The 21,470-nt window shown below is 41.4% G+C and overlaps 1 protein-coding gene and 1 long non-coding RNA gene across 5 annotated transcripts in view; one reads left to right on the top strand and one right to left on the bottom strand.

Annotated features, from left to right (window-relative positions):
- LOC310670082 (uncharacterized protein) overlaps nt 1-15,563 on the top strand; it is a 75,564-nt gene extending 60,001 nt beyond the window's left edge. For all 4 annotated transcript variants that reach the window (XR_014507517.1, XM_083424646.1, XM_083424644.1 and 1 more), the window contains one exon: nt 15,041-15,563. Coding sequence is in view for 3 of the 4 variants with exons in the window: in XM_083424646.1 (XP_083280772.1) it covers nt 15,041-15,209 (169 nt within the window). In the remaining variant the exon portion in view is untranslated. The remainder of the gene's footprint in view (nt 1-15,040) is intronic.
- Nucleotides 1-21,470, bottom strand: part of LOC310670099 — an 87,933-nt gene that overhangs the window by 37,233 nt on the left and 29,230 nt on the right. The window contains exon 2 of the long non-coding RNA XR_014507523.1: nt 12,087-12,244. This is a non-coding gene — a long non-coding RNA (uncharacterized lncRNA). The remainder of the gene's footprint in view (nt 1-12,086; nt 12,245-21,470) is intronic.

Below are 21,470 nucleotides of genomic sequence, written 5' to 3'. Positions count from 1 at the left end.
ATGTTAAAAGGAAATCTTCCTGGCCAATACCAACTGAGAAAGTCCAATTAGAGTTAAGTGTTAGTTTTGACAGCATTAGCAGCTAAAACTGTAGCCTTGCACTCTCCAGACCTCCATTTCCTGCTGCTTAAAATTACTGGCACACTAGGGAAGAAGATAAGGTTAAAGGAGCAACGTGTGCTTACCTGGGAATCTTACCTGGGAAGTGAAGAGTGAACCCAAGGTGTCGGCTTTCATTTATTAATGAGTTCTTTCCTAAACCAGTTTCCAGTTTTATTAGCTCCCAAATATAAAGGCATCAAATGCAAAACCATTTTGACGATACTGTATTTCCCACAGGCTTTTAAGTATTCAGAGACTGGCTCCATAGTACAGCAGCTAATATCCAATAAAACAAAAATGCAGATAGTTGTGCAGTGTCCTCGTTGTGGTTAGTTTTTAAGCCAGCAAAATAATTAATGCAGAAAACTTTCCAAACAAGAGAATGGATATAGATTAATGAATTCATTATCTTAATTATAACTCAAAGAGAAAGTCTCTCTACTGCGATAACTACCATCAAAGAAGAGGCTGAATGCCCCATTACTTTTAAGCATGTTGTACCAAGAGTACTGCTTATGGCTGACAAAATAATGACTATTAAAACATCAGATGCACATCTGTGCACAAAGCAAATGTAAGAATCTTAATTGCATTTGCAGTTCTTCACATGCATCTTATACACACTTCTGATCCTTTAATCTGTGATGAAAGGGGTCAGTTGTTGTGGATTAATTTATTTTTACTTGGAGTCTGGTCACGTTATGCTGCTCGGTCTAACGCGAAATATGCTCACTACCGTGAGATTCCTGCCTCCTACTCAGTTCATGAATGGGACAACATTTGCATCAATTGAGAAGTTGCATCCCTAACCAAAGGCTAAGAAACAGTAAAACGACAGTTTTGCAATAAACTATTTGTGGGCATATCTCCCTTCCCAAACAGCCTAGCCTGTAGCTAGAAATGTTTGTGCTATATACTGCTACTTGAGACAAAATTACATTTCCCCATTGCTTTCAGAAGCATTTGACCTAGTTATAGCACACATGTCAGAATTTGGTCCCTTTCCCTTTAAGACTTATTCAGGAAAGTGTAAATTGAACCTGACTTGAAGAGGAACACTTCAAGTCTTCTCCTAAAACCTTCTGTCTCTTATGGCAAGGAGAAGTTTCCTCAGAGCTTCTTAGAGTAGATGCATCATTATCAGTGCCATCTTAGCCATGCCTACTCAGAAATAAGAAGGGCCTGGAATGACCCTTGAGTTCCTTCCTACTCTGCGATTCTATGATTCTATGAATGAACTAATTCAAATGAACCAATTCACTGAATTAATTTTTAAAAAATATTTAAATAACATCCGATTGACATAAGCATACTTAAAGCTGTATGCGCTCCATCCTTTTGAGTACCTTGCCCAAGAAGGAAATATTCGTACCTAGCTGGTAGTTGCTACACACCTCTGAGTCCATGGAGAGCCTCATGAGGATGGGAGGGAGGCACATGCACACCCTCCCTTTTCTAGGTAGTAGGCACAGCCCTTTCCTGCAAAGAGCCATTTACCATTGCCTGAACCTACCCAGCTAATCTCTCTTATCAGCCAGGATAGGGAAGGGTTGAGGATATTTGTGGTGAGCCAAATAACCTCAAGCAACTTGTCCATGTCAGTGGAAGGCAACAAATGAAAATGATCCCACATCACATGACTAGGCCGTGCACTACATATTGAGCTGTACAAGATATTCCAGCAATGGATTTCCTCATGAAAATGAAAGAGACAAGAATCTTAAAATATCTAGTTCATTGATATTCAGAAGGCCTTCATTCACTTCCTAGCAGTGCATTTCCATTTATATTTATTTTTTTCTGTGATTGAATATGCAAGTATTAAAATGCCACCCTTTTGCCTTTTCAAGAAACTCATGTTGCCACAAGTGTACAAAGCCCAGTATATTATTTTGTTGTTAAGTTTAGTATTCTGGTAAAGATGCATGAAGAGAGTGACATGGAAACTTTTCTCTGTAGAGCGCACACAATAACTGGCCATATAAATACTGCTTTGTTAAAAAGATTACCATAAGCTTGCATGCCTCTGTTGAAGTGAAAGCTTCAGTTCGATAGGTGCCTGACTCTGAAAGCAGAACTCAAGGTCAGCCTGCAGCATCCAAATGATCTTGTTTACAAATTCATTCGGCATCTCCCAAGTTTTTCTATGTGGGTACAACAATAGCCTGTTAACTTATTTGTATTCTGCTAGGGAAGGGAGCTTATTGGATTTTTCTCACTCATCAGTCATGCCCCGAGGGTTTCCAGATCATTAATGATCAATAGATCAGTTTAGATAAGAATGATAATTCTGGCAATTGAAAAACACATAAGCTTCCCTGATGGGTCTAGGCCACGGAGAGCAAATTAATTCAGTACTTCACCCTGCCCTAGGTAATAATTTTTCTTAATGATGAAAGGTACTGTTTTAAAGAGTATATTTTAGTATAACAGAGATCGTAGCCTTTGTGAGTTCCCATAGCATGGCAACAAATAAGAATTTCAGACTGTCTGCCAGAAACCATTAGAAAGCATTTGTGTATTTTTGCTGAAAAACTAATGCTAAATGAATCCTTGTTTTGTACTCTCAGCCTGATGATCTAGGAACATAGGAAGCTGCCTTTTACAAAGTCAGAACATTGGTCCATTTAGCTCTGGACGGTCTACACTGACTGGAAGGGTTTTTTTAGGGTTTCCCAGCCCTACCTGAAATGGCAAGAATAGAACCAGGAATGGTATCAAAAGCCGCTGAGAGGTCAAGGAGAAATATCAAGGACATATTTCCCCTGCCTCTCTCCCGACAAAGGTTATCATGCAGGGCAACCAAAGCACTTTCTGTTATAAAACTGAGCCTAAACCCCAATTGAAATGGATCTAGAAATTCAGTTTCCTCCAAGAGCACCTGGATGATCTGATCCATAACCACCAGCTCGAAAACCTTGCCCAAGATACAATGGCTATGATCATTCCTGTACTGGGAGAACTTGACCACAGCACTTCAGGCTTGGATCTTCACAGCCTTCAAGACTAGATCACTGCAAGGCACTCTGTGTGTTTGATCCGGGAACTGCAGCTACTGAAGAATGCTGTAGCAAGGTTGCTGACAGACGGGAGACCCTGTCAACATATAACACCTCTGCTCTGAGATCTGCACTGGTTGCTGATTTGTTACTGGGCTAAGTTCAAGGTTTTACTCTTGGCATAGAAAGCCCTTAATGGTCTGGGTCCAGTTTACTTGCGGGATTGCCTTATCCCCCGTATGCCCACTTGACTGCTTCAGTCAGCAGAACTGGAACTGTTACACTTGTAAGAAATTAATATTTTAATGTAGCAGCACCTACGTTTGGAACTCTCTGCCGATTGGCATCAGGCAGGCACCTTCGCTGCCCTTTTTTAGTTTATTGCTGGTTTCAGTTGTTTTAAAATGTTTTTAATTACTTGTTTTTAACTTTTTAATTGATAATTTTAATGTTTCTTGTAAACTACTGAGGGTTTACAATCAACGGTATATAAATCTTGTTAGATGAAAAAATCTGTTCAATAAACCAGATCTTATTTTTAGTGCTAGCTCTTCTAAAAGAACAACTTCATAGGATTTGCTCATATTGGTCCCGAGAAACAAGATAGATGACAGAAGAAAGGAAGAGCTCAGAGAGCTGTCAACTTCAATGGAGGATTCAATTCTTTTGCTACACCTTTTTGCCATCCAGAACAGGATCTGTTTAATGAAGTATGCCTGCAAAACTCAAGTCTGCCTAGCCAGTTACAGAACTTGCATATATTGAAAACAAAGTCTACAGCCTAAAATGATGAACTTATATGAATTTTTCAGTTACTAAAAATAGCTGGGAAAAAATATCTGGGTCCCCACCTTCAGCATATAATAGTATCTACCAGCCATAGACAATTTGTACTAGCTTTACACACCTCAAAATAATCTCTGTTCAATAAACATACAGTAAAACTGGAAATTCTAATGGCACAGTAAATGTTCAACAGTGCAATCCTACTCAGAAGTAAACCCCATTGAATTCATTTGTATGATGCCTTTCCATAGTAAAAACCATGCTCAAGGTGGCTTACAACGTGAAATAAACATAATTAAAAACGTAAAAGTAATCATAAACGATAAAGAAAACATCAAAAAGTACACAACCAAATCGACCAATCACCACATAAATCATAATAAAGATACAAGATAAGGATACATAAAAATTAATATCAATAAAAGCAGCAACCTCCCCCACCAACAACACCCCCCAAGCAATACCCCAGCCCAGGAGACTGTTCAGTAGCCTCAGCTTTTGAATCTGGAGTCGGTCAGGGCTCCACCATTCCAGACCAGATGGGGAAAGGCCTGCAAGGCAGAGAGCAGGGAGACTTCCTCCCAGGTGTGTATAGGTTGCTTTTCCAATACTTATTTGGAAGTGCCCAAGTAATGATGGAAGTAATGATGTAATAGGTTTCAAAGAACTGGAGGTTTTTTCTTCTAGAAGCAGTTGCAAGTATGGGAAAGACCACATTCTTCAAAGGAGCTTTGAGGAAGCAGCCAAACTGTGCCCAGATTGCTGAACTTCCTGCCTCTGGAGCCTTGTCTGATCCCCTTTTTATTGGTTTTTCAGTGAGCTTGCAGAGCTTTTCTGTCTCACCACGCTTCGGGTTTGGTTTAGTACAGTCTGTGTACCTGTGTGCACTTCAAAATCCACCGCTACATCTACCACTGGCTCTCAGAGGTCACAAACAGGTCATGAAGGAAGTAGCCCTTGCCCACTGTTGCTTGCTTCAACAAACTGTTAGACATCCTAAACCCAGAGATAGGATAGAGCCAACATGCCTTGTAGCCGTGGGATGGCTTATCTTCCATGAACTTGCCTAACCATCTTTTAAAGCCGTTTATGAGAACAGTCACAACACCCTATTAAGAACTGGATTGGGGCGATGAGAGCAATCTCAGGGAAGTGGGGCAGAAGTGTCTCTAGTGTAATTCTTTCTATATCAAAATGCAGAACCCCCCTCAACTTTCTCCCACTGCCCATGTAAACCAACAAACACATAGAAAGAGAACCTACCCAAATGACGTTGACATAAAAATCTCACACATATACCAAGTTGGAAAAACAAAACAATTGTGTGTACGTCTATCACCCACCCTCTTCCCTCTACTCTCTCTCCCTACCTCTGGATACCATATTGTCTTACACTGAACGCAAACAAAAGAATTTATAATCTGTACGAGAGAGAGAGAGAGAGAGAGAGAGAGAGAGAGAGAGAGATTGCACATTCTTTTGTATTTCATGAAAATCTTTATGCATTTTAATTTTTTTTAAAAAAATAATGTTCCATCAAAGAAATAAATCCAAATGGGGGGGGGGACCCTTTCCACCTGCAGCCTGTAGTGGAGCAACTTAACATACTACTTCCTCATTCTGCATAAGGAACAGAAGGTCACCTCTTCCTAAGTGCTCCATAAGTGTATTCTTTTTCCATCTTAACTTTAATACATAGGTATTCAATCACACGTCTCAAGTATCTCTTGTTCTAAAAATCCATTTCTTTTTACACCGGTGTTCAGACACTATATTAAATGGTATTGGAGGAGGAAGAATTAATGGATGAAACCTTGCAATGAATGTTCTCATTAATGCTACTTCCTTGTAGAGTCAATACCAGAAATACAGCATGCACAGAGTTTACTTGAGCTTGCCAATTTTCTGATGATACAAGAGCAAGGGAGAGGTTGGTAAGGGGGTATTTTGTTGGCCAAGCAATCAATAAGCAATTTATTCATGGTTTTTTAAAGAAAACAGGAATATCTCCATGGAACTAAAACACAGTAATGAAGCAGAACATGTGAAAACTAGTAAGGGCTAACTATTCTGGATGAGTAGAACCAATACTTAACAAAGATATAGTACCTTCTGAAACGACTTCAGATAATCATTAGGACAATCCTGTGAGAAGGGGAAATGTTATTCCAATTAATATACTGTGTTTTTTTATAGTGAGTAGTCTAGGAACGTGGCTAAGGCTGCATAATGAATTTGTGTTTGAGCTGATATGAACTAGATACGGCCAGCTTGCCTATGAGGTGGGCTGAGGCAGCTATTCTGGGCAGCAGAAGTCTAAGAGGCAGTGCCCCTGCAGGCACCCTGCCCACCCCTGCTGGTAGCAGAGAAGTGGCGCTTCCAGTGAGATCTCACCAAAATCTCATGAAATTTTGTGTGTGAGATCTTGCAAAAGCTCGTTGAAACCTGCCACTGCATGACCCAAGTAAGGGAGGCTTTGGTAGGGGCAGTGGGGCAGAATGGCACCTTTCTGTTTCTTCTCATAGCTCATGTTCTTAACCAGTGCGGTGTATCATCGTAAGGCTAATATATCCTAAAATGTTTATACTGATTTACCAGTATAATGGCTGGGGAACGGGGAGGAATGGCTACTGTTTACCTGTCCAGCCTTTGGGTCTTTTCCTTACTCTTGCTTGTAGAAAGCAGATACACAAGTGAAGCACTGTCTTACATTTACAAGAGTTTTCTGGGCATCTCTTTATGGCGGGGAACCATTTCAGCCCAAGAGCTACATTCTGAGGAATCATATGCCAGTGCTGGATGAGGCCAGAGGCAAAAGTTGGCAGAGCAACTAATGTTTCACTTTTGTACAGCAGGCTACTTTCTACACACAGAGAGACACAAACACACCGTTCTCTATCCGCCATCCAGGCAACAGTTCAAGGACACATTTCAGCCGGATAAGAATACTCAAAGTGGGTGTTAAGCAGGCCAAGGAGGGGCTGGGAAGAGGGGCATGGGTGGGGATGGGTGGTGTGGAAAGAGTCCTAAGGGCCAGATAGAGAAGTTGGGAGCGCTGCATTTCGCCCCCAGATCTGAAGTTCTCCACCCCAGCCTGATGGAAAGAAGTGAGGTTAGACATTTAAGAACCATTCTTCGTTAAAGTTCTTTTATGACAAAATGTATCTATAGACACATGATATCGTCAACCATAGGCTCCCTAAATTACTCAGTTTCTCAACTATTACTTAATCACTTCACAATGTTCTTAATTCCACTTTGTTAATTAATTATGTGACAGATTATTCAGCACTTGCATAATATTTCCCAGTTCTGTACTATTTTTTTTTTTAAATTATAACCATTTCAGCTTGTACTTTGATAAGACTTTGTGTCCCTGTCTAATACATGAGTCAACTTCTGAAAACTTTTCTCTGAACTTTGGAATTTACAGGTTAACTCTTTGAACTGTGATTTCTAAAAATGAGATGCCTCATGAAAATACATATTGGTGGAGTGTACAAAATGTATATTATCTACAGCCAATGGGATTTGATATAAAGTTGAATGGAGGGGGGAGTCTCCAAGAGACAGATATGGAAAGCAAGAAAGCAAGAAGAAAGGAATAAAATAGTTTATTTTCACAGTATTGGAGAATGTGTGGATGGATGAGGGATGGGACCTTGGAGCTTGCTACTGTTCCTCCAAGGGGCCCAAGCCCATAATTCAGATCGATTTCTTCTGCCTTCTTAGGTTGATAACTTTCCTTTGTTTGAGTTAGCTGATACTCAATTGCAGGAGCACAACCATCCAGATTGCTCCACACTGAAACACTGGGGGAAGTGGCATGTCAAAGCAAGTGTATTCCATATCGTCCATGGGCCATGTCTGGTTGAGGAGTCAAATAAGACACCAATTCATGCCTTGACAATGTGGGGCGTCTTTGGCTTTCCTGGGCATTCCATCTCCCACGTCTGGATTTGGGCCCGAAAGACCAATGGAAAGTGTGGGTGCATGGTGGATATGGTGTAAGCATGCAAGCATACTTTGTGACATTGCACAACATCATTGGTGATCATAAGGCAAATCTGTTAAAGCACCAGGCTTAGCTTCCCATTTTCTGTGGTGTTTTGTGGTGTCTGCAGTATGAAATCTTGGAAACAGGCCTGCACAGGTTCTAACATGTAAAACTATACATGACTCACCAGCCATGTGTGATGATGACAGGCGTGGAGAGTCCTCCCCTCCCTTCGGTAACTTCACACATAAGAATGAATGAGCAGTTGATAGATTTATAGTCCTTTTATTACAGCGTCATGTTGCGAGCACAAATACACAGCTCTCTGCAAGGAGGGCAGTTGGCTAGTCTAATCACCATTCCATTCATTTCTCCCTCCCTCTGAGTCCTTTGCTCTCTGATACGTTTGGATCTCCAAGTCTGAGAGGAGGAGGGGTCCCCCATGCTCTCAAGAGACGTCTCAACTAGCTGCCCCCTCCCTTCTGGTTCTGTCATCATTATCTCGTAACTGGGTAAGTCCCCCCATAGCTGTTCAGCTTCTGCCTCTCTCTCTGCTTCTGAACATGCTGTGGACAAGGGTGGCAATTCTTCCCCTTCCAGCTCTCCATCGGAGAGAAGGTGGTCTGCCATAGAATGCATTCTCCAGTCCTCGTCTTCAGACCATTCCCTGACAGATGAACTACTATGTATTTAGGAATAAAAACCAGGAGTTTAATCAAGCTCCTGGTGGGCGACCCTAAAATAGGTAGTCCCCTGTTTGGGAGGGCAGGCGGGATGTCACAAGATCTACCACCAAGCATAGGAAAACAGGAAGCTGCCTCGCACTGGGTCAGATCATTGGTCCATCTTTATCACCACTGTCTCCCCTGACTGGCCGGAGCTCTCAAGGTTTTAAACTGGGGACATTGCTAACCCTACCTGGAGATGCTGAGGATTAAACTCAAGACCTGCATGGAAAGCAGATGTTCTACCACTAAGCTAAGTTCTACAAGCTTGTAAAGAACTATATTCTTTGAAATGGACAAGCTAACGTTTATTGTCAAACTGTACAGCGATTCTGAAGTTTTTTCTTACTAACTCTCATGTTATGAATAATTATTAATCACACCAATGCATTCTTACATTGGTCATATTTTCAAATAGTCTAGATCCATGTTTGGGCACTTGTGTATATGTGTGTATGCACACACAAGTTGGTAGGTGAATGAATCAAAGCCAGTACCTCATGTTCAACATTTTCAGATGCCACAGTCCAATTCTGGTATCTGGTAAACAGATCCCATTGTCTTAGAAGAGCTTTCCTTGAGCTAATCGTTTCAGAGATAGTTAAAATATGTCAGTGTCATCATTTCTGGATGGGACAGTCACCTCAAGGAGATTTCCTCTCCCAGTGTGAAATAGCAATAGTGAACTGGGTTTTGTGAAAGTTAAAACCACAAGCATCTCCTAGCAATTGTACCCACAGGTGATTGTTACACCTCAAAAATAATCAGAAAAGTTGGCTGTTCGTTTTAGATTTAAAGGGGAAAGGTGTCTGTGCTATTTTGATCTGTTTTGTTTGTTTTGATCTTATTGCCAGAAGTGAGATAGTACTTAGGAGCTATCCCACACTCTTCAGATGTTGAGTATCAACACTTTATCAACAAGATGCGAAAACTGGCAACACTGGTGGTGGTATATGTATGCGTGCACAAAGGATTAGCATATTTCTGACACCATTTCAGAGCTATTTTAAATTGTGCCACTCTTTTTGAAGTCTAATTAGCTTCTCTGTGCAGTGCAAAAGCAGTAAAGAAATTCTACTGTGAATGCCTTTAATAAGACCATCAAGACTTTGTGAAATGCTTCCTACAAGAGATTTCCACACTGCCTCGCAGTAGCTTTTTTGGTATTCTTCTGAATCAGTTTAAAAAAAAAATGCATTTATTTGCACCTAACTAAGACTCTTAAAGTCTTTCTTCAAAAGTCAAAACACCACCATGAGAACACAACACTTCATTAGTTTTAAAACTGAACTTAATACATTTATGAGAACTGTTGTATATGGGGCTTTTTGACATCTGAGTAGGGAATAGGAAAGATTTTTTTCTCTTAGATTAACTTGAATGTCTTCTTTCCTCAGAGAAAGTAGGTATATGGTTAAAGAATTCAGATTACTTTCTGGAGCATTATACCAAACGTATCATTGGTATTTATTAAGACCAAGTAAACTTGTTTGTAGATTGTCAAACAGCACACACAAAACCTGCCAGTATGGGTGAGCTCTTCTTTCCCATGGTTTGTGCATGTCAGAGGTTCTCAATCTTTTCCAGTCCATGGCTCCCTTGGCCAACTACGTTTTTTCTGTGGCTCTCCTGTAGGTAAAAACTAGACCATCATTCAAGGCACCTCAGTGAAAACCCCTGGCCTTTGCTATAAATTCTGCATAAGCTCAAAGAAAAGTCTTTAGGAACAACCTGAACCCCCCCCCCAACCAACCAGTAAAACCAGGGAAGAGACAAATCTATTACATTTACTATTAATACTAATATTATTTAAATATTTTTTCAAAAAACCTATGGGTTGAACTCAACTTAAGGCCAACTCAACAGTAGACCCACTGAGATGAATAAACCTACGCTGGCCATGTCCATTGACTTCAGTGGGTCTACCCTGAAGAGCAGCAGCAGCACTGGATTGGAAGTTCAGTTCAAATGTATCCATTCAAAGAAACTGTCAATCCCCTCATCCTCTCTCTTTACCCCATTTCCTTCTCCCTGTGCTCTGCATATGCTCAGAGGCTGCCATGACCTTCTGCTCTGCAATTATGCAGAATTCAGCCGGTCATTTCTAAAAACAACATGTGATGTATCAGGGAAAGTTCTTGGCCCAAGAGTCTCTCTTTTCACAGTAGTCCCCCATACACAGAGATCACCAGGAGAGGCCTTATTCTCAACAGTGCCGCCACTGCATTTAGGCTGGTCTTTACTGTGAACAAGGTTCAGATCCAGGGGAGCCCTTCTCTACATGGAAGAGTTGTTCAGTTGGTTCAGTTGAAGCCCTTGCTCAGGGGTCTGCAACCTTTAAGACAAAAAGAACCACTTGGACTCGTTTCCGAAGGAAAAAAAACTGGGAGCTGCAAAACTCGTCATTATAAAAATAACTTTTTTGTCACTTTTTTATTATTTCTTTGTTTGACCCCTCAGAATTACTTCTCCTCATAGAAATAAACGTTAAATTAACAAGTTACCTTTTTGTGTGTGTGTGTTCTTCACTCCCCTTCAAAACAGTGACCAGCGTACATGCCCCCTTTCAATGCAGTGACCAGCGTACATGTCCCTTACAATGTAGCGGACGGGCGGGAAGGTGACATCGGGACGGTGCGTGACTAACACACACACCGCCCCCATGCGACGTCACAGCCAGTACAGCGCCCGCCACAGTGGGGAGTGTCGGGGCGCACAGTGCGCCTCCTCCCCTCGTTAGTATCTGCCCCGGAGCCGCGGCAAAGGTGTAAAAGAGCCACATGCGGCTCCGGAGCTGCAGGTTGCAGACCCCTGCCCTTGCTAATGGAAGGACAAAGGCCTCTGCAGTCCTCCTTCTTCCCCTTCCTTCCTTCTTTCCTTCTTTCCTTCTTTCCTTCTTTCCTTCTTGCCTTTTCCTCTTTTCCTCGTCCCCCTCCCCCAATGGAATTACTTACCCAGGAAGGCCTACCAGATTCAATTTGTCAAGATTTTTGGAATGCTAGTGGACCTTTATTTATTTTTGAAAAGCCATTGGATGCCATTTTGGTCCCAGTTTTCAAGTTGTAATTCTATGTTAACATTTTATTGCATGTTACAAATGTATTGCCAATTTCAGTGTAGTTTTTGATGCTACAGGATGCTGCTGGTAATAACTAGTGGTAAAAATAGCAATAAATATAACATGTGTGCACATTTGATGCCAATGACACATGCAATTTGTATTTTATACACAAGGCATAGAATATGACAATAATGCCTTTCAGGCTTAGCATTTTTCCTAGCCTCTCTCTGAGTTGTGCTCCCTTTCATCCTATCCAGATCTACTCTAAGGAGACAAAAATGAAATCAGGCTGAAAACGAGATTTCATTCAGTGGAGATGACTAAAATCGATTCCATTGGGCAGTGGGGGCGGGGAGTATACCCCATGAAATTAAAAGTGGAATTTCAAAAGCCTACGAAAGATTGTGTCAATTTACCGGGCAGGCAGGGGCCATTCAAATGTGATGTGTACCCGCCTTGGCTCCCTTGACTTCAGCCGACATCTTGATGGATACACAAAGGCAGAGTGGTGTTTACAGGCATTACTTCAATGTTGCTAGTAGCAACTTCTGCTTTGCACCTTTCCTTTCTTTGTCTTTAAGGGCATATTTTTTGAAATAATTAACTCATTGATTTGCAGGAGGACCTCATTGGCAATACAATATATTCTACTGGCAGATGGATAGACTTAGCTGGTTTTCTTTTTGTTTCTGTTTTTAAATACTCCCCCCCCCCCTCATTCTGCCAATACACACATTGAGCACTTAAATTTGTAAAGACATTTTACATTTGGCCTTGCAGGGGGATGACTTCATAAGCAATACTGCTTGGAACAGCTAATAAATATCAGCATTAACCACTTTTCAAATCCATTTGCCATTCTCTATGCAGCTTTTATACCGCTGCCCGTTGTTATTTGATTCACCCCCCCCCCCCCGCCGCCCAATCTCCATTCTGCAAAATACTAGGGTTGGAGTCATTGAGTTGGAAGGGATCTCAAAGGTCATTTAGTCCAACTGCCTCCTGCTGTTGCTGATTATAATTAATTAATGTATATACTACTAAATGTCAAAATAGGCTTCTAAGCAGTTTGCATATATAAAAACCACTTACACAAGCATTAAAATATAAACATCCAGTTATAAAATGCAATAAAAACAATCCCATTAAAAGAACACAATAATTAAAGCAGGAGACTCAGGGTGAGAGATTAGGGAATGCCATTGTAAGCAGGTGCACCTTCAAAAGCCAATAGAATGCCAGTACAGATAAAGTTTGCTTCTCTTTCAGCAGGGAGTGCATTCCATAACATCCGTTCCACCAGTGAAAAGGCCAGCCTCTGTGTCACCACATGCTGCTAAGTATTAGGCCATGAGAAGATTAACCCAGTTCCATTTGTTGATCGTAATGTGCTTACCAAGCGATAGAGGTCAAGTCAATCTTTCAGGTAACCAGGTCCAGAATTGTTTAGGGATTTATATGTAAGTAGCAAGACCGTAAAACTGGTTCATGGGCAGCCAGTACAGATCCCTTAGCACATGTGTGGAATATGCCCAGAAAGGGGCACCATTCATCACTTGGGCTGTAGCATTCTGCACCAGATTCAGCCAAGTTATTAGCCACTCCACTACATTCAGTAAGAAGATTATCAAAGAGTCCTTACTGAGCAGATCAGTCATGATGGACCACCTTCTGAATGAGTGCTTGCCCATCACTATTAAAATATGTGACAGTGGGAAAATGTGCCTTGTGTTTATGGGAACCCTGTCAGTTCATGCAAAGGCAGCTGTGAGGTCCAACAGCTGTGTCCCAAGTGAATGCTGTAGGTTAACTAAAAAGCTCCCCCAAGTTCTCTACCACTTGAATGGGTACTCCTGCAGAGATTGCTTGCAGGCAAATGGATGTGGGAATCCCCTAACACTAGAAATCTTTAAAATGGTACTTTAATTAACATAATGTGACTAAATGAATTATTTTTTAAGAAGACCAGGGCAAAGGCCTACATCCTCTTCTCACAGTGGCCAACCAAATATCAATGGGAAGCCCACAAGCAAGACTTGAGCACAGCAGCACTCTCCCCACCTTCCTATCCCCATCATCTGGTAAGCAAAGGCATAACTGCCTCTCACAGGGGAGGTAGAATGCAGTCATTGTGTTTTGTAGTCACTGATAGCCTTCTCCACCATGAAATTGTCTAATCACCTTTTGAAGACATCCAGTTGGTCATCACTGCCTCTTGTGGGAGCAAATTTGATAGATAAATTCTGTAGTGTGTCAAGAAGTATGCTGCTTTGTTTGTCCTGAATCTTCAAAAAACCCCTTTAATAATAAGAATGCATTTTCCACCAGTAAATGAGCTTACATGGTTCATCATAATGCCTAATAGTTTCTTTGTGACTAAAAGGGAGCCTGTATGGCAATGATTGGTATACTGTATAAAGGCTATTTTTAATGCACTGTTTCTCATTCCAGAAGGATGGTGTTCAAACACAGCTGTCAGAAGCCCATCATGTCATTCTGTGACAGATTCCTTCTTACAGCCTTTGTTTGCTTATTCTGGGAACTGTGGCAGGATGAGAACTTAAGAGAGGCATGAATTTTAAGGGGCAGTTCTCAAAGAAATATACTTTATATGCCAGCTGCTGGAGATATCAGTCAATACCAATTATCTTGTTTTCTCCTGGATTTGCTCATTACAGCAACACTGTAGTTGTGGTCCTCACGTTGCTCATGGTTCCCCTGAAGGATCCTGGGAACTTTACTCTGTAAAGGGGACTGAGGGTTGTTAGGAAACCCCTGTTCCCCTTAGAAAGCTACATTTCCCAGAGTTTTCTGGGAAGAGGGAATGGTTATTAAACCAATCGCATTACAAGTAAATCTGCTGGAGATCAGTTTAAAATGTGTGGGAGAAGCAGGTCACCAAAGTAACAGGCCCCAAGCTGTTGAACTGAGCTTGTCTCCTCTTATAAAGAGCAAATAGATAATTAATGCACCTGAGACCAGGGTCGAGAGTTGGCAGTGCGCTGAGGGCCATGTAAGTCGGCAACAGTGGTGGCCCACACGGCTAAAGCCTGAACTGGCTGGGGCTGAGTCCCCATGGCTGGTCCCAGCGCCTCAGGGATGGGCAGTGCCATCAATTTAAAAATCCTTCCTGTTCATGTCAACAAAGCACAAGTGTAGCCTTCCTCATACATGCTACACTTCACAGTTTAAGAGGCTTTTCAAACTTCTCCTGAACCCCTTTCTTTTCCTGGAATACAAGTCTCATGTTGACTATTGCTTAAAGTCCCCCTTTGTACTTTTTGTTCCCTGCAGAAAATGTCTCAGTAATCTTTTTCTCCCTCCCTCCCTCCCTCCTTCTTTCTCTTTTGGTTCCTCACACTCACTAAAGCATCAAAGGAATGTTCAGACTGCATCAGAAAACAATAAAATCCAGGCAGTTCCCAGCTGGAGCTGATATGGTACCATATGTTGATCACCTCCATGAAGGAATAAGAGAACAAAACAAGCAGCCAGTTAGAAGTGGCACATTTGTGCCTGCTTTTGGGAAGGACATATGACACATCTTATCAATAACCCTGGATTCAGCACCTGAGATAGTACAGTGCAGCTCATTTGTTCTAAAACAAGCCCCCATTAGCATTTTCTCCCTTAACAATGGGGCAGACATCCTGCTTTCCTGATGGGCAAAGGAGCCTTCTCAATCAAGTGTCAAATCTGAGCATCTGTTTCCATTGCAGATGAACAAAAAGCAGCAGCAGCTAAATGGCTTTAAATAGAGAGAGTCACATCCTGATTCAGTTGTGTGATGGTGCTGAAGCAAATGGAGCAAGAAATGTTGGCGGAGGATCTGAACCCTGTGTTTATCAGCTTGTTGTCCAGGCTTTCTTTCTGCCTGCAATAGATGTTATGCCCGAGATACTTTTTCATATATACTGGAAATGCTGACCTGACTCTAATAGGAACCTTTCTGACCTCCTACTGAAATAGTGGAACCATTAGAGAAATTGACTATTACACATTTCTGTGTCTGAAAGAAAACATTAAAGGAGAACCCAGAGTTGACACAACTCATGGAACCAGACATGATCCCAGGGTTAGAAAAGAGTCATAGGATTAAGGGTGGAACAGTTCTTCATTAGAGCTTAGAGTTAGTGAACATTTACTAAAGAAGGAGCTTTAGGCTTATTACATTTCTGAAGAGCTTCTCCACAGGTAAAAGTCCTGATGCAATTTAGAAATACAACACTGACATCTAGCCAGCAGTTGACAGAGCAGGGTAACAAGCTCTGTTCACAGGCTCTCTATCTGCTTAGGTGAGGTGAAACATAAGAGCATAGGAAGATCATTGGCCCATTCTGCTCCATATTACCCACACCGACTGGCAGTAGCTCTCTTGAGTTTCAGGCAGGAATCCTTCCCAGCCCTACCTGTAGATGCCAGGGATTGAATTGGAAGAACAGGAAGAAATTTCTCTTGATACACTGAATATCTTACAACCATGTCAGAATTCACTTGTGCAGCTGTCTGTCTCCCCCTTTTTTTTTGGTCCTGTGCATGTACCTTCTCCATACAAGGGGGGTGGGGGGACCCTGCATACATTCTAGTCATCACAACTTTGCAAAACCATTGCACATGCTTTCAGCTCACGAGGCTGTCATGTGCCATTCACAAGCAGATTTCCCTTTTCATGTACAAATGTGCACACAGTCTTTTTTAGACATTATAAAGAACACATGGAGGCTGAGTGTGGGTGATTCCACTTCCTTGCCTGTTTCTTCCATTTCTTCAACTTCCATTTCTTTTACAACTTCATGTGAAAATGTACTGTGAACATTTTATTATTCTAATCATGAGTGCAAGGCTGGGTCAGACATGGTAGTACCTGCTTGCTTAGTACACAGAAGTCTCTGAATAACTTTATTTCCAGAAACAGTACATTGCTCTCATAAACATTTATATGCCTTGAAAATACCCTACTTGAATTAAAGATGTATGTGGGGTTATGGAAGGTGTGAACTTTTCTGTTGATGGGCATATTTCGAGAACATTTATAGCCTGGTCTTGTGGGTAACATAAGCTCCATGGAATAGCAAGGGGCATTTACTATGCAACAGAAAACTTTTCTGTTTCATTGTTGCTGCTTCGAGAAGGGTCATGCTCTGCCTGAAGAAGCAGGTTCATAATCTGGGAGTATTATTGGATCCGTTTCTCTCATTCATGGGTAGGACTGGAGTATCTTCTACCAGCGTCAAGTGGTAAGACAGGTACTGCTGTTTCTGAACTGGGACAGCATAACCACTGTTATCCATGTGCTGGTGACTTCCAGATTTGACTACAGTACTCTGTTTGGAGGTTGCTCCTGAGAACTGTCCAGTTATTCCCACTCTCTTCTTGCTACTTAACCAATTGCTGATCCACAAGAAGACTGGAACAGTCACAACAAAGAGCTAACTTGTCTGTGTGAGTGATTGAAATTACCCATTATGGGTAATACAGTTATGGGGGGGCGGGGTTGGGGATGTTTTAGGCTATATGCTGAGACACTTCTAATGCTTGGGGTCTCCTAATTCCTAGAATAGCCAAGCTAGTTTCCTGGTGAGGTGATAGGCCATTAAGGGGAACAAAGTAAGTGGATCTGTGTGACATGGTAAATGAGTGGGCCCCATCCCCCAACTCACTGGTAGTTAGAAAGACAAAAGGCCAGAGTTGAGAGTTGTGTTTGTGTGTGTGTTAAACTAGAAGTTGCAGAAGAAGCAGGCGGAAGCCAGAGAGAGCGAGAGAGATGTTTGGTTTCTGCTTGAATTCAAGGTTGCAACTATGGGGGAAGCAAGGCCCTCTCGGGGTGTTAATCATACGTAGGTTCAGGTAGTATATGTGTGTAAATAAACCATATATCATAAAGACTCAACAGTCTCTGCTGTACCTGATTCCAAAGGAAACATGAACTGTGCCCAGGCTCTTGGAGCCCTTGGAATTTCACACCGCTCAGAGACTGGGGTGGCGTGCAACAGCACCATTGGTCCTGAGCTATTTGTAGCACACCAGAAGTTATATTACCCTCTCTTATGTCCTCCATAATTATAAACACGGCTTAGAATAACTACTGCAGTGGTTGGCTGTATATTCAGTGATAATAGGAAGTTGACTGTTCAAGTATCACTGATGCAAATCTAAATCAGCTCCCCTGGAATTACTTTCATCCTATTGAGCACATAACCCGGCCATGTGAGAATTAATGCTATAACCAAGATGTTAATTAGCATTAGATATGCCAGATATAATACACACGCTATTAATAGTGAGGGAGCAATTAAAAAAAATGGCCTTGCTTCATCTTCGGACTGTTCAGAAAGGAGATAACGACAAGCTTTCCCTGGGCAAAGTGAGAAGCCCTACAAGAATATGTAATTATAGTGCAAGCAATCTATTACATTTTAAGTAAGCTTATCATTCTCTGAGTTTTGCAGTCAGGGCATGATATAGTAATCATACTTTTTTTTTCCTTTGGAAATGTAGGTTCCCACAGACTGGGTGAAAAATTTAAAACGCAATCTGAAAATGGACTTTTTGTTATGTGAAACAGGGCTGTTTGTCTTTGAACTGATTGAGGAAAAAAATGAAATAGCATTTGGTTGAGTAGCCGTAGCAAATGGGAGTCATCTAACTGCTGCTTAAAAACCTTCAATGAAGGAGAGCATCACCTTCTGAGGGAGTCAGCTCCACTGTTGGATGGTTCTTTGAGTCTGTGTTTGGTATATTGCAGACATAATTGCTCCTGTAGCTCCAAAGAACACTCCCAGACACATGTGCATGTTTAGTGGGCCTTTCCTTGCTTTATTGGACATTTTATATATCGTGCTAGGGAATTGGAAGATGCCAAAAGTTTATCCACTTACAGAACGGCAATCTCATTGGTAAAAAGATCCATTGCAGTCTGTGGGTTTTACCTCTGGGTAAGCATGCTCAGGAGCCAGCTTAAGAGTGCAAAAGCACAGTAGTCTTTGAAACTTGGAAGAACATGGAACGCGTAAACCTGAAATCCTATCCCAAACAAGAACACATAACAATATTTTCTCTATAGCTATATCTGTCTGAGATGAATGCAAGAGGAGATCATTTCTATTCATAGGTGCTCCAAGCAGACATCCCCAAAGGTTTCTGGTGTATGTGACCTACTTCATGCTGCCTTGTTGTCCCTTGCCACCCATGATACACGTGAGATGGTTTAACTACCCTTGGGTCTTCATTGGAAGCAATTTCCCAAGATGGAGAGACTGAGATTCTTACCTCCAAAGTAATCAGCCTTTTCCAGAGCCTATTCAACATGCCACTATTTCCTAGGTAAAGGAAGAAGACCTGAATGTCAACAACAGTAAATGGTGTGGAGTCACCGGCATTTTAGCCAGAAAAACTGCTGACGGGAAGATTTCAGGTGCCTTGGTTTGAGTCAGACAGCAAAAGCTTATCAGGCTTTCTGAGGCAATCACTCAACTCTCAGTTACCTGGACAATTGATCTCTCACAGGGCTTTAGCTCAGCCTTTTTTCTTTTTCTTTTTAAAAGCTATTTCCTATCTTGCTTCCCCAGGTGACTTTTCACCTCTACCCACTGTTTGCAAACTTTGGACATTCTTACATAGTTTCGGTGATCACTGATAGTGATCACTGCATGCCCTCTACTGCTTGGTCTTGTAAGCTTGGACTAGCTATTAACAATGATCTGACAAAAATGGGAAAATAGTGATAATGCAAAAGCTAACTCACCAAATCTGAAAAGCCAAAGGACTGACATGAAGATCTTTACACTTTGTCAATTTGTCACTGGTTGTTTTCTTCTCCTCTTAGATTGGAAGCTTTTGCTTCCATTTTCAATTAACCACAGTTTAGCTAATTGTGGGTTTAACTGTGGTTTGTTGAAATGAGCCAGTCTGTAATGGAACCATTGGAGCTTTGATCCTTTGTTTCCCATGTGGTCCCAACTTAGATTAGCGACCCTTCTGCTGCTTTCACATTTGAAAGAAAGCTCCCAGTGATGCCAATGGTAACGTCTAACTTTGGTGCAAATAGCATATGCAGGGCAGAGAGGCAATCCGGACGGAGACCATAGCAGAAATAAAGGAACCCCTGCCTCTGCCACGTCATGGCATTAATTTGCAGCAGCTATTTACTTTAAAAAATATTCACACAATTGCTATTGAATAATGACAGGGCTCCAGCCCTGTGTACATCGTTAACCAGTCAAATTACTATTACTCTGGGAGTCCACATTTTATTATGCCATAGTCAACCATGTATTACTGTAGTAAAATATGTGTATGAGTTTATACACTGGAATCTGAGCACAAGGGGAACACAACTATGCGGTCTGTTGAATGTACACACTCAACCCAACTACATTCAAACTATTTAGGTATGATGCATATATTTTGAATCTGGTGAACCACCCTCCAGGCCTTTGCTGTTAAATATTTAGACTGTGCCTTTTCTCTTCTCAGACTATTGAAGAAACAGAAGCCACTGGATTATCACACTGAGCAATTTGCCTTGTAGGATAGCTATGTAATTTCTCCCATTTGTTTCTCAATGCAAAAGAAAAGCACAATCCACTCTTTCACTGGCTACCAAACCGTGGGTTGGGAGCATGAATGTGCAGGCTATCACGCTACCAGCATTGTGTGCTGGAGACAATATGACACAATGAGAAAGGGGAGTCAGGCTTAAGGCTTTGGTGTAGGACTAAAATGTGGCTCTCAAGCAAAGGTAACAATAAGCAGTAGGTTCCATTAATAGGAAGGTTAGAAACCACAGCTCAACCTCCTCCTTGAAACCAGGGATAAAATAGTTTGCTTATTCAATTTATACACAAAAGTCACTGTATAAAGAAATAAACATGGATTTATGATAGCAGGAAATATTTCAAGGAACAAAATCAGTCTCCAAGAATACAAAGGGGGGGAAAACCAATCAATTGTTTAAGAATGCAAGGAATATTGTAGAATATTTATTTTCAGTTTGTTAAGTAGCTATTACCCAGTGAGTTACCCACCTCCAGCATCTGAGCTAGTAACTCTTAACATAATTGATGCCCTTCCTTTATTAAATCTATAGTTTCTTTTGCTCCCCATAGTGCCATTTTAAATGTGCTATTAGAAGCAGTAGTTAAGCAAACAATGGTTTCATATACTTAAACCTTTGAAAACTTGGAACTGGGCACAATCAATATGAACAAAAATGTAAAAAGAAAAGCATTCACAAAACCTCACAATTTTGAAGAGAACAAAATAGGTCCAACAGGTCCATAGTGGCAGAGTCATAATTAAAATTCTGATTTGGCATGGGGTTGGTAAAATGTGTGATTAACAGAAGAGAAATATATCCAAAATATCTCTCTCTCTTACCAAAATGTCTGCTATGTTTCAAGCTTTACAGCTTTTTGCCCCCAAACACTTTCAAGGGAGTTGAAAAGTAGATACAATTTTCCCCCTTACTTATTTCCTGTCTTTCTACTAATCATAGGATGTACTCAAGAAGTATGGTGCATGAACTTCCCCAGAGTGGCACTTCTGGACTAATTATGAGCTAAGCCCAAACCTCTCTAAATTGAGACTCAGCTTGTAATTGCCATGACCTCACCACTACACTTACTTCCACTATCACAGCCATTCCCTTTTTGTTTCATACTGAAATATATCAGAGACCTTAACAAGGCCATAGCAGCATCTCCTCTTATAGCCAGTGGCATAGCGTGGGTTGTCAGCACCCAGGGCAAGGCAAGTAATTTGCGCCCCCTAACCCGTGGATTTTAGCACTCGGGCAGAGA

The sequence above is a fragment of the Podarcis tiliguerta genome (assembly GCF_965153285.1).
Source record: "Podarcis tiliguerta genome assembly, chromosome: 1".
Lineage (NCBI taxonomy): Eukaryota > Metazoa > Chordata > Lepidosauria > Squamata > Lacertidae > Podarcis > Podarcis tiliguerta.
The sequence above is the reverse complement of the archived record's forward strand: the minus strand, read 5'-3'. Positions and strand labels throughout refer to the sequence as shown.